Genomic DNA, 14,236 nt, shown 5'->3' with positions numbered 1-14,236 from the left:
AAACAAGAACTGCACAATCCACATTTAATGGGTAGGGATAGGAGTCGGGGGGAAACAAAATAGAGGAGTATAGGGAGGAGAGTCATTTTGAGAGCTGACCAAGATATTTTATATTTTTTCCATAATTCCAATAGCAGGTGAGCTTGCTTAATCATGGCCAGGACGTTGGCCTGGAACAAAGTATCGACAGTTATTAAAACCCCCTAGTGGAGTTGCTTAGAGGAGGCCAATTGAAATGGGAAACATGTTTTTACCTATGCAACCAAAGGACCAGATAAATTAAGGGCAGGTGTAGAGTTGACATTTGGAGTGGTTAATATGAGGGCGTGAGATTGAACTGAACGAAGCTAACAAGGACAGAAAATTGGGGAAGGGATTTTAGTTAGTTGGTGAGGAAGAGGACAACATCATCAGTGAATTAAGTGAGCTTATGGCGGTATCCAGTGATATTGAGGATGTCCCAACATTTTCATGGCTTCTGATACAAACAACTTCAGATAAAAGTCAGCAGTTTAACCTCCCCCAGCTTCCTTGAATTATTTTAGCATATTTCTGAATTATCATACACATCGTTAGTAGAAAACTATCTGCAATCAATTTTAATTATTCATTTTCTTTTGCACACCATCATAATTCAAAGCATATTATTTGGCACTTAAATAAAAAACAACTATTAGTTGTATAACTAACTTTGGAAGATATAATAGTAAACAACATGCTGCAACACATTTGAACCTTTGCCCAAGCTGACAAGCTACATTATTGAAAAGATGTTGTCCTAGATCCTGGAGATTCTAGTTGGGGTCATTGTCCTGGACGGAAACAGTTCATGTTTGTCTTGGATTGGGAGCTATCCACATTCACATGGGTGCTGCTTGGATCAGTGGGCTGCCAAGGGTTTTTGTTCGTAGGCCAAGATATATTACAGATGTCTCTGAAAATGAATAATAGTCAAGATGACAATGCGGTCTGTTCTTCAGCCATTGAACTGCCTGGTCAAAGTACTCCATAATATTCAGTCTACAGGATTGTCTGTGATGTGGAGGTTAAAGTGTATACATAGTCATTTTTTTAAAACCAGAGACATTTGAAAGGTTTCTTTTACCAAACACGTTTGTAAATTAATCATTTTCTGCCTTGGATAGTGGTGAATGTTCAATGGAGGAGACATCTCCTGGAGTGTACATTTCCATATAAGAAAGTTTGTTTCTTCTGCTCTTTTGCACCCTCAAGACGCAGTTACCCCCGTTGAGGGAAAGAATAGCTGCTGTGAACCAGAAATATATTTTGCCGGATGAAAAAGGTTGTCAACACAAATTCCCATTTACTCGCAAATTCTCAAACGATCTTTGATGTTAATAGGGCTTCTGCTGGGGGTAGGATGTAAACTGGTATTTCTAGTATTGTAGTAACTTTCCATGTTCTTGAAAAGATTACAGAAATGCAGGACAAATTAGCATTTCACATGTCATTCCTAAGGCATGTAGCAATCATGTATTATTCGTAAGTGTAAGAAACAGAAGAGCCATGACTTTTACTACTGGATTCCAATGATTAACATTCTTTCAAATCAAGGAAGAAGCTCAATGAGATGAACAGTAGAGCTTTGTCTTTCATTAGTGCTTTCTTCAATGAAATGTCCACCATCAAGGCTTTTGTTGAAATAATTGAATAAGGAAAAGGGTGACAAGTGGGTTTATTATATTAACCCAAAACATTAAGCCGTTCATAAGATGTCTTCTCTTTTGGGAGCACATTTTATTTGGTTGACACTTTCATTACAGTAGAGGCCTGGGCTTTTTGGAAATCCTGATTTTGGGACTGCTGGTATTAAATCTACCAGGTATAAGGAACAACATTCCTTTTTTTATTGCACTTAATCTTCAATGGGAAACTATAATGGTAATTTTTAACTTTATTTCACATTTTGCTATCAAACAGACATCTTCTGCAAATAGAATGTGAATTAACCCAAAATCGCCTGTTTTTTTTCCTAGCTTGTGGATAATTGGCAAATCCAGATTGATTCATCACTTTTATTTAGTATAAAAGTAAATCCTTAATGGACAGAAAATTGCTTTTCCTTTGCTAAGGTCACATGGTTTCTGGCTCGGAGATTCTAGTCACTTTTATTCAAGGACTTAAATAGTTACTGTGCATATAGATATTTGGACCCTATAATGTCTCAAGTTGATTCCTGATGAAGGAATTGGCGGAGGTTGTCTGTGTTACATTTATACATTATTTAGCACACATATACCTAAAGGCATATTCTCATTCAGAGCAGATTGTTTGAGTATTCCCTCTTCCCCTGACACATCTGCCCAGACCAACTCTATTGCCATTTTGTCATGCCCTACTTGTTCAGGTTCCATTGCCCCCTCCTATGTGACAGTAATTGGGACTGATGAGGCCTGTGTCACATAATGCATATCAGTGAAGCCTCCATTCATTAACAGGAGCTCCAGCAGTAAAGGTGGCAACATAGCAGGTATAGTACATAGTGGTACATAGTAGGTATATGTGCTATGTGCAAACACTGTCACTTTGGCCTGAATTGGAAAATGGACAATACCCCTTTAAGGAGAACCAGTTGCCAAATCATTTTTTAACATCTTTCTAAAAGATATGTACATTTAACATGTTTTATGCTTGTTATTCACCTGTGAAGGCCTCCCTTGTGTAGATCTCTCAAAGCCATATGGGACATCACCATTCTTATTGTAATCTCAGTACCCAAATAAAACCCAGAGCGGTCATTCAAGTGGCATTCTATACCAGCTATTCCCACCCATAGATCCTTCTGAGGTTACCAGGGGTTCCTTGAGGTGCAGCCTATTCATCTCTTGTTTTATGCTGCCTGTGGAGTTATTGGGCCAATGGCACTTGGCAGACACTGCTGGTGGATCTTTTTAGCCCTCTGTAAGTGTGGCACTGGCCACAAATGAAAGGGCCCTTAAAAAAATTATTTTAAGTGGAGGTTCTCCAAGACTAAAAATTATTATGAGGGTTCCTCAGGGGTCAATAAGGTGGGAAAAGCTGTTCTGTAGTGTTTCTCTTAGTTCCTTTTTTAGCGTTCCTCATTCGTAGAAAGAAAAACCCTGCAAAAACCTAAAATATTTGATTTTACTTTACTTTTTCCTGCAATTTTTATGTTGTATAATTTCATATGAAAATAATCTGATTCCAAGTTGATCCTATTCACGTGTAAAACTTTAAAAAATGTAAAAAAAATGTACTAACACTTGGCTTTAATACTGACCGTTTAGAACTATTAAAGGTTTTCAGTAAAGCAAGAAGTATTACAAAGCAACTCTTAGCTACCAATTAGTGCTCCATTTTCCCTAATCTTGTTACAGCAAATTTGATTGGCTTACTATGGGCCACAGCACGCCATCACGGCCTTATTTAATAAGCCCATGAGTTTTGTAAGTTATGAATATTCAGACAACGTAAATTGTGTTTCTGTGGGCCATCTGACAGTAAAATTGAAGCTCTGCACAATCATTATTCCATACAGGTGAAACACTAGTCACACAATTGCCCTTCTGTGGGTCATATTTTTCCCTCTTCCTGGCACTGCGGTGCCATTAGAGCATTTATTAGAAAGTCTCCTTCCCACACACGATGTCAATCTAGACAATTGTCTCCTCATTTTAAAATGGAAAGTTATATTACAGATATCGTATGACGTGCTATTACATTTTGGTGCATAATATAATGGAGGATTAATAATTGCAGTTTGTATTATTAATAAAAAAAAGACATGTCTGTGGGCAAAGGTTCTGTCTGGCTGCCAGCTTTCCTACTTGTATCCTGTGTCTGCTATTATTTTTTTAATGGGCAACCAAACTGGATATACAAAGAAGGATACGACCTACTTAGTTAGGAAAGCCATGTTGTCACCAACTTAAAAAAAAAAATGATTTGCTGCACGCGTGGTCAGGAATGTTCGGAAAGGAGAGGCTGATGGACAACACTCAGTTTCCAGAATGGAATGGATGGCTCCAGCTATTTTAATACCAATCAGCAACAGAATAATGATCCAGTTGACTTTCGAACATGGGATCAAGAAGAAAATGTTTTCCTCATTGTGGTAATCAATTGACAGCCATCTCAATGAATTTTTAGTTTTTGGTATCTTCTGGATCAAAATAATTGGAAATATAATAAAATATCACAAGTGCACATAAGCCTTGGCAGGTATTAACTATGTGATTGGATATTGCAAAAGAACTATTGCAGGCTATAGTGGTGCTGGAAGGAAGTTTGAAAAGAATATAAAGGGTCAATGGACCACTTATGATGTAGAGATAATCCGTCATTACCATACACGTTTTACAAAATACAGCATTGTAAAATACTTGGTATTGCCTACCACCTCTTTGCTCTCTTGCAGAAATCGAAGTGTCCAAAGAATCATCAGCATTCGAATCCCTACTCATAGGTCAATATAAGAGTTTAGACTTATCTATCATGGATAGCGGTTTATGTCGTTATTAGTTGTACTCCCTACAGGCTGTCTTGTCTGAGCTTAGGGCTAATAACGGACACTTAGTTTGGGATTTGTCAAACAATCAATTCTTTCTTTTTCTTTCTTGTAATCCTAATAGCGCCACAGTTTTTTGATTGTCTGTTATCAGCAATGAGCTCAGACAGTAGATAAGGCAGATATACAACCTGACAGCATTATTATAAATGAGATGACTGAAAATCAAGTAATCCCTCTATATTTTGATGGAGTGAATATTCAGATTATTACAGATAGCCATAGATAACGGTTTCTCTTTAGCAATGAACACCAGTATTAAAAAAGTCATGGGAAGGTAAGTGGAGAGATATGACAGTTTGCCAAATAGCTGATCTTCTACAGAAAGGGATGTTTGTCAGAATATTTACACATTTTACAGAGGGATGTACTTCTCTACATTTTATGTGTCAGTTTCAGAGACTTCATATTCAGGAAAATGTATTTAGTAGTCCCAGAAGAGTATGAGATGGTTGGGATTTAATATATATATATATATATATATATATATATATATATAAATAAAACAATCGTTGCTTATAAATATTGCATGTTTTGGGTTATTTCTGTCCTCGGATGTTATCTAAACCACTTGGACCTGCATTGTGGAGAGGATAATTGCAGTGTGAGTCACAGATGAGTCAGCCCTGATAGAACTGCAGTGTTACTGTTCTTCCCATCCATGAATTTCTGAATTTGAATTTCTTGGTCCAATAGCTCTTTATTCTATCAATACGTGGTGCAACCATCTTAACATTTATAGCTTGTATTTTCTTAGGTCGACTTCACAGTGTGTAAACATCTCAATAAAGTGCAGAACAAAAAAGTTGTGTATAAATAATACAGAAGATTAAAGTATTCATACACCCCAAAGAGTGTGAACATTTGGACCTATAGATTAAAATGCTTATTAGTTTTAGGGTTTAATTCTTTATTCTGGAAATAAAAGAATGCCAGCTGTTTAGAAGATGTTTTATAATGTTTTTGCCTTCCCCTGAATCAGCTGTATTTCTATCTGGAATATGCAGGTTTTCTAGATTATTTATTTCCTTAGTGGTTGATTTTGATGGATTTAGATGTCTTTTTCCAACCTACTATGTAACTATAAACATATAAATGTAGATTATATTCATAAAAGAACAGACACCACTGTATCTTTCTATACGCTGTTCTGATTTATTGCACATTATACACTTCATTAAATACTATTGGCTATGTCATATATTGGCCCAGGGTTTTTCTAGAAGTTGCTGGGGGTTCCCTGAGCAATTTGTGTCTCTCCAATGATCCTTCCAGCTATCAGTAAGGGAGATCATTCTTCCTAATTACTTTTTATTGTACAACACTGCCTAATATGTTGGGTCTATATAAATACTGTTTAATATTATTAATATTGTACCTTTCTTCCAACTGACCACCACACTAATGTACTGTGTGCTGAGGATATAGTAATTAGCACAGGCTTGAAGACCCGTACGTTATTTCAAGGGGTCTTCCATATTGAAAAGGTCGACAAATGCTGCACTAGCCTCTATTACATGGCATCCAATAATATAAAGCTTAGTGTCTTTTCTTCTACTTACTTATTCCTGGGATGATATGGTATCACTGCCTTGTGATTTCTTGTAAAATTAGTCATAGGTTTACATAAGCTTTTGCAAATTGTGTTTTGTTTGGGTCATTTGCCCTAACTCATTTACTGTTTACTTATCATAATCAGTTACTAAAGCTTACCGGTACTTAGATTACCATTTATTTTAAGCTTTTCATTATATGATTTAATCCCAATCCTTAACCTAATAATAAACCAAACTCTTCCCTACTGTATCCAAAAATGGTTTGCCTTTACATACACTTAAAAATGTAGTTATAATCATCTTCAACAGCATGCAACCATTTCTAGCTCCCATCTACATTGCAGTCTTGGATGCATCCCATACAGCATGGACCTACCTGTAACACCTTTGTTGTTATATGTTCCAAATTAGAAGATAGGATGGTAACCCAGTGCTTGTTATTTACCAGTAAAAAAAACCCACAAAAGAAATACCCCAAAATAACCCTAAAATACACCCCAAAGGTTTCCCTTTTTTCTCAATAAATGGAATTAGAATTCCTGTGTTTTAATATGAGCCACATGTCAAGTAACACATTATGTTCTTATTACTGTGCTTCTTTTGTTGGTTTTTGATTTATGAATGTTGAATTATACATTTTGTCTTTTTCAGGTGTCACCTACTCTGACACTACCAGTCATACAGAAGCTTGCAAGCCATGTACCGAGTGCCACGGTAATAAACGTATGATTGCCCCCTGCGTGGAAACAGATGATGCTCTCTGCGCCTGTGCCTATGGGTTCTTCAGGGAAGAAACGGGAGATTGCGAACCATGCAGGACATGCCCTATTGGATATGGCATGATCCTGTCCTGCTCCATGAACCAGGATACCGTGTGTGAAAAATGTCCAGAATGGACATTCTCAAATGTGGACAACAACATGGACCCCTGCCTGCCATGCACCATTTGTGAAGATGAAGAGATAACAATACAAGAATGCACACCCATATCAGACACAGAATGTTTTGGTAAGTACAAGACCATAGAAAGGATTAATACATGTATATAGAATATTTATCGGCCAAGAGCCGAACCCGAACCAAAGGTGCCCACTAAACACTTCCAGTTCTCTCTTCCAACCATAACAAAAAAGATATATTTTTAACAACAATACACTGTGCTTTTTATTGCTATTGCTTTATCCTAACACATGTCTATATGGAAAGCCAGAATAGCGAGTACAGAAAAATCCTCCCACTGGGCATACAGGCAAAAATAAAAATTCACTAAAAGTGTAGAATATTTGTTAGATTTTATCTGTGCCCCCAAGAGGATGATTTATACCCATTCTTCTCCAGGTGCTAGGCTGGAAAGGAAGAAAAACCTCTTGTACCACCCCCAGCTCATCTTGAACATTATTTTCCTTAATTGTAAGATAAGTAAAATATAGGGATTAACCTGGAGAACAGATTTTTGTTATAGTTTTTATGTTTTTTTGGGGGCAAACAAGCTTCTAAAAGTGGAGAATAGAAGTCCTATGATTACCCCAAATTAGCGATCCTCAGCCCCATACAATTGAGTTTTGATTGATAGTTTTTCCAACCTTCTTAAAGAGCCTTACATTGTAGCCATGGCTATTTATCACTTGATAAATGATCCAACCATGTTCACCCAAATTCCACCATACAGGATGGTGGATCCACCAACCCTCAACAGTCCCAAGAACAGAGGATAACTAAAAATGTCTTAAAGTGCCCTATCACAACAGATAGCATTTGAATATAACAGATAGGTTTGAGGGAGCCCTCCCCAAAAGTCACACCTGAAGTGTCTCCAACAATGAATAGTCCATCATTGAAGACCCTTGACAGCCCCATGCACGGATACTACCCAGAATAGTCAGAAAGTACCCTATTAGATAAGTCTGGCAGTCAGCCTTAATGGGTAGGTTTGGAGGAGTTTTTGTCCCTCTAGGTCCCTGCAGTTCTCACCTTCAGGCTCTGCAGAGATCTGAGTCTCTTTAAGTTTGCAATGGTTCTCTGAGGAAATATCGAATATTCACTGTTTTTGGATCTGCAGTAGCCTTTCAGCACATTTGGTTATTAAATTGTGGAAAAGTCATTAATCCCAATGAAATCTTGGCCTAGCCTTTAGACATCTTGGTTCAGTTCCCTCTATAATACGCCAGAAATATTTGGGATGCTATATATATTTAATTGAAACCCTACTTCCCAGAAATCATGAGACAGGTTATTTGCTATACACAGCAAAGGCTTAGTATGATATAATGAGGTGGAAGTGCCAGGAATGAAAAAATCCAATAGCAGTAATGATACGGGAATATTTGTGGGCAATCTAATGCTCGTATTTTATTGACTTAAAGGTGTCCTGGTTTTGGGTGGCCGCCAAGGGATTTAAAGGATAACTTTACTTTGCTTCTTTTAATATATGCAAGCATACCAATCAAGTCAATCAAGTTTATCTTTTCACAACTTTGATCCAAGCAAAATAAAACTATTTGTGAATGGCTGCTGATTTTGCAATCCAGGAGAAATAAGAAATCCTGACCCTTTACCAAGGGCAATAAATACAATTCCTTGAATTGAACTATTATCCTTAAATATGAATTCTTCTATAATAAATTGTTTACTTTGACTTTTCTACACACTGTGAGCGTTCTACAGTTATCATAAAAATCAGACAGAGCCTGTCCCTCATTCCCTTGCTGTAGGATATTTAGCATCATCTAGCCATTTCTTTCCCTAATTGTCCCGGAGTGCCCCCATTCCAATCTCTATTCTAACGACAATTATTGCACATGTGTACAAAGCCTTACTCCTCCTTCTTTGCATCATGGACAAGTACCAACACTGAAGGAGAAATAAAGGGCCCTTGTATATCATGCAACTGCCCTTCTTGGCGGAGACTTTTCATCACTTCTTATCTTGGATATGCAACTGAAAACTAAGCAAGTCATCAAAACATTTGTCCCCATTGGACATTTTCTTCTATCCTCTGTGCAGTGACAATTATAAACAGGATGCATAATGAATAATGAATGGATGAGATAATCTCCTCCCCTTAGTTACAGACAGCAATAAAACTTCATAGAAGTTCTGACTTTTCCCCCCCTCTAACCAACACTACCGTGCAGCTGGCTCTCCTATCGGCGTCCAATTCCCTAATGGACACTTCTACCCCAGCCTTGATCAGGCTGTCATCACCCTATTACATTCCCCCCGGGGTGTACCAGCACATATACATACTACCATATCGTGTAAGATTACTTAACTCTCAATGGGCAAATGTGCAATTACCCATGAGGAAGCCTACATTGGGCGAAACGCATCGGGTAAACTCATTGCACATATGCGAGGATTTTTACATCAATATGCTTACGCTGGATTCTATGCACAAACTATTGCTCATTGGTTAGTTAAATACTGTCTAGAGCTATTTTTGTGCAATTTTCATGTTCTTTTGTACCGTCCATCAAGAATTGTTAAGAATATATAATATTGTTTGCCAAAAAACCATCTGTACCATTTAAGTGTATCATATTGTGGACAGTGTTTGCTATACTTTTTATGATATTTAAGTTGCCTTTACATAGGCTTTGGAGCGGAATTATGATGGTTGGTGTGGGTGAGCTTCTGCCATAATCGGCAATCATTGCACAAACCGACCTTTCTCTTGGGACACTGCAGTAATGATAAGTCCAGGATCCTGCCACCACTGCATCCCCCAAAGCCATAATTTTTAATGCCGACTCTTCTGGGTCCCTTGTGGTCCTCTCCAGACATGGGGCAGCCAATAACACAGGAAAAGCAGGAGCATTGTCCCTATCTAGGTCTATTCTTAGTGGTCCTCGGTTCTACAATGAACCAAACGGCACATGCATCAAAAATACAAAATGCTATTGGGAGCAGGGAAAAAGTTTTTTTTTTTTTTTTGGCAAAACAGACTTTTTTGCATGTCTCTTCTGCCAAAAACCTGACTTTTTTATTTTTAACTATTGTAGAAAAGATACGAACTTATTTTAAAATTCAAAGTAAAGGCAAAAAATCTTTCCGTGATATGAATTCAGTAATAAAAAATCTGATTGCCGTTGGTTACTACATTGTGCTCATCATCATCGTCATTGCACTGCTTTACCCAATAAGCCTGATAATGTTTGTATAGAGTATTTTCCCCCAATAAAATGCTCACTTACTTGTGTACATTCAAAGCTATTTCTACATATGCAATTAATAGAACACATGCTGGTAGATCAGACACGCACAGGCTGCAATTATCCACGCTTGTATGCCTGCCTGTGCTTTATGCCCCCCCTTATACTGACATACACTTGTAATGACATAAGATCTACCGTCACACTAATAGATCAATGTAATGGTCCGGTCCATCAGTCTGTCTGTGACTCATTGTTCTAATTGCTCACAGTGACCTTATTGTGTGACATAGGGAAGACAGGAAACTGCCCCTGGGCATCGTACACCATAACAGGGCCATCTCTGTCCAACTCATCTCTTCGTAAAGCACAATGCTCTGCAGGGTGCATTTTCATGGGGGAGAGGGAGACTGGAAAACATTTGTCTGCTTACTGTACAAGGAAGACACATGAAAAATATGAAAACTGAAAATGTATTTGGCTAGCAAGTTTTAGGTATTTCCCATTTACATACCACTAACATTAACCTTTATACCTTTGTATGTTCTCCTTGTGCTTGCAGAGGTTTTCTCATAGTCTTCTTAACACATTCCAAAAACATGACAGGTTAATTAGCATCCCCCCAAAACCAGATTTTATTGCTCTAATCGCTTTTAATGTAAAGATTGCCTCTGCATTATTTTTTTATGCCACTAGATGTCCTTAGTTTTCTGGCCAGAATCCTTCAACCCAGTTCCTCTGAGCCCAGGTTGCCCAGCCTGTGCATTGAAAGTAGAAAGAGAAGCAGAACAGGGATGAGCTCTCTTTGTTTCACTATAACTCTGCTTCCTTTCAGCACTAATTGGCTTATTGTATTGCTTTTCCTCTACTTCTCCAGCCATGCTGCATAGGTCCAGGTCAAACATAAACTACTTATTCAAAAACATACATTCAATAGACAAAGAGCTGCATTGATTTGTTTCTTTTATATCAGCCTTAAAATAACCTTTAATACTAAGCCTTAAACTCTACCCAATAGTTAAGCCCTTTTACATACCCCTGACCTTACCCTAAACTATCCTAACTATATGTTAAACCCCCATACAAGATGTAAAAAATATACAAAGTATACTTGAAATAAACACATATACACATATATATATATATATATATATATATACACATATATAAACTATACTGGGTTAAACCTTACAAGTCCATAAGCAGATGTATTTTTCATCCCCTATACAACTTCACTAAATCTTTAATATGAATATTCTGTCCTGACAACTATGATGAAAACATTTCAGTTTCTTTCCAAGTTCATCACTCCGTTAATTGAACTCAAGCATTATGTTTTTGGAAAAAAATGAAAGGTTAAAAAAAATCCAACAGCCATTTCCAAAGTGTTACACTAAAGGGGATGGAAGTGACAGGTTGAAGCATATTTCTGGGTGCGTTTGCAGGCAATTTGGCAAGATAGAATCGTTGGCACATCACGCTGTTGCTGGAAGAGTCTTTACAGACTGGGAAGTTAAAATCTGTTTTGAATTATGGGAATCATACGGCCATTGAATCACACACACACATTCGCTTCCTCAAATTCCTTTTTGTTGGCGAAATAAAACTTTCATGTTCTTTGAAGAGAGAATAGGAATAACTCCAAACTTATACATATTCTTAAAGTAGATAACTGGGTATCATAAATATTTGTCTTTTTTATATTTGGATATACTGTATACCCCTTAGCATTCTTCATTTGCATCCCAGTACTCATATAGTCTCTGCAGCTACTTCCGATCTACATGTACTGCATCGAAACACTCAAAATGGGCTATAAAAAGGTGACAATGGTGGAATATGCATTGGCATGGATGCATAAAGTTTATGAAAGAAGATAGGGCAATGCAGGAGAGTGACTGGAAGGCAAGAACAGTGCGCTGTCACCCTTTAGAAAGAATTGAAACAATTATTGGTCCTTTATAGCAGTGTATTTACTTTATGCTGCTTCAAACCAATTCTGAGATATACTGCTCATGACATTACAAATATTTGGTATGAAGTCTAATATGGATTTTGTTTTATATATATCTGTCTAGAGTACACATTAAGCAACTGTTGTTACCTTCCTCTTTCTAAGAAACAAAAGTTACCCACGCAATTAACTTAAAAAAAATTTTCTATCTTGACAATCATCCCCCTTGCTTTGCTTGGGGCATATAAAGAAATTGGGAAAGACACAGATATCCCCAGTAAAATATTCTCCACTGCTGGCAATAAGCCATTGTCATTGCCAAAGGCAAACTTAAAAAGCTGCATGTAAAAATGTAAAATAATCATGGGAAACTGAAGTAACAAGAGAATACATTGCATTCCTGGAAGGACAATTTTAACCACGTAAAGAGGATAATAATTTTATGTCATGAAACACTTCTCATGTATTTTATTTAATTTATTCAGTCCTCATACATATTTTTGAAACTAGATTTGTTATTTTTAATCAGACAAATATGTAGTAGTAAATGTTAAAATGTCACATTTCCACCTGCAACCAGTTTTTATTAGTTTCCTATTAACTGATGGAACTTACCTGTGGTCTTTAAGAGTTTGGTTGCTGATCCTTTATAAAATAAAACTCATGATCCCTGTTATATTTGCTGGATATTTCCCATTATAACCAAACTTTCTTTTTCTGTGCTTGTCTCTGTAGATCCAAACCCGCGTGTGGCATCAGTCACTCCCTTCTTCAATACCACCTACCAGGACACCACCATGACTGATCCGGAGATAATGGCCACAACTCCAGGGGGCTCGCAGCCTATTCCTCCAAGTGGGGCTGCAGAGAACCTCATTCCTGTCTATTGTTCCATTCTGGCTGCTGTTATTGCTGGGCTGGTGGCATTCATTGTTTTTAAGCGGTAAGTAAGTGGTAGTGAGGTCGCTTTCTAATAAAGAGAAACATCAAGCGATTCCCATTCAAATTCTCATAAAGTGAAACCCATTCAAATTCTAACTTTAAAGGAATCTTATCATGGGATAGCTCATAAGTCCGAATCTTGACAACATGAAAGTGCTAGATGCTGAGGACTTTCATCATTGCCCAAGTTCTCATTGTGGACGACTGATATACTAAGAAGTTACTAAAAGAGATTATAGAAAAGTAAAATCTACATGCTGGGGTGGAAATTGGTGGTAAAGCTATTTATTTTATAAAAACAATTAAAATTGGAACAGAGACTTGTAACATTTCGCTCCAACCATTCAATACTTCCCAATCATATCTATAATGCCAATTCATCTATCATGGCTAAAATGCACCCAGGCCTTATACTGTAGGTATGTTCTCATTCTAGTTCCGTTTCCCCTCCATTTGTAAATCCAAAAATTACTTGTGATAGTATGGTGGAATTACATGAGAAGCTTCACTACGTAATAACATAGATTGTATTTTTGTTTTTTCTTTTTTGTTTTTTTTCTCCATCATTTTAAAACTCATTAGTAAATATGAGAGAGCTGTGTGATGTTTTAGGTAGAAAGTGTGTGATCATTCGCTATCTCATCTTCATGTAGGTGGAACAGCTGTAAGAAGAACAAGCAAGGAGGAAATAGCCATACAGTGAACCAAACTCCGTCCCCCGAGGGGGAGAAACTACACAGCGACAGTGGGATCTCTGTCAATAGTGACAGTACTGCCGAACAACCTGCAGGACATATGCAAGGTATGGAAGATGATGTCATTCAAACAAACTTTTTTATGGGTTTAAATAAAAAGTTGGCTGGGTCTTACAACATATAGCTTCCCACACTTTATGATTTCCTAAGCCTTTAAATAGACTTGTTATTAAAAAGTTATAATGTTTTAGGATATGTAGTGGCCGTTTAAATTAAATGCAGTGTTTTTATCTCATGACCTCCCTCCAATGCTCACATCATAGTGCCAGGCACCGGTCATGCAACAATCCCTTGTAGTATACTGTATAGTAATCCAGTGCTGATGTCAA

General features: G+C 37.3%; 1 protein-coding gene across 1 annotated transcript in view; it reads left to right on the top strand.

The window, feature by feature from the left end:
- NGFR (nerve growth factor receptor) overlaps positions 1–14,236 on the top strand; it is a 54,509-nt gene that overhangs the window by 32,502 nt on the left and 7,771 nt on the right. Inside the window, exons 3-5 of the mRNA XM_072414739.1 lie at positions 6,757–7,113; positions 12,946–13,153; positions 13,806–13,954. Coding sequence (XP_072270840.1) covers positions 6,757–7,113; positions 12,946–13,153; positions 13,806–13,954 — 714 coding nt within the window. The remainder of the gene's footprint in view (positions 1–6,756; positions 7,114–12,945; positions 13,154–13,805; positions 13,955–14,236) is intronic.

Source organism: Pyxicephalus adspersus, chromosome 6 (assembly GCF_032062135.1).
Source record: "Pyxicephalus adspersus chromosome 6, UCB_Pads_2.0, whole genome shotgun sequence".
NCBI classification, from domain to species: domain Eukaryota; kingdom Metazoa; phylum Chordata; class Amphibia; order Anura; family Pyxicephalidae; genus Pyxicephalus; species Pyxicephalus adspersus.
Note: the sequence above shows the minus strand (reverse complement) of the source record. Positions and strands in the feature narration are given on the sequence as shown.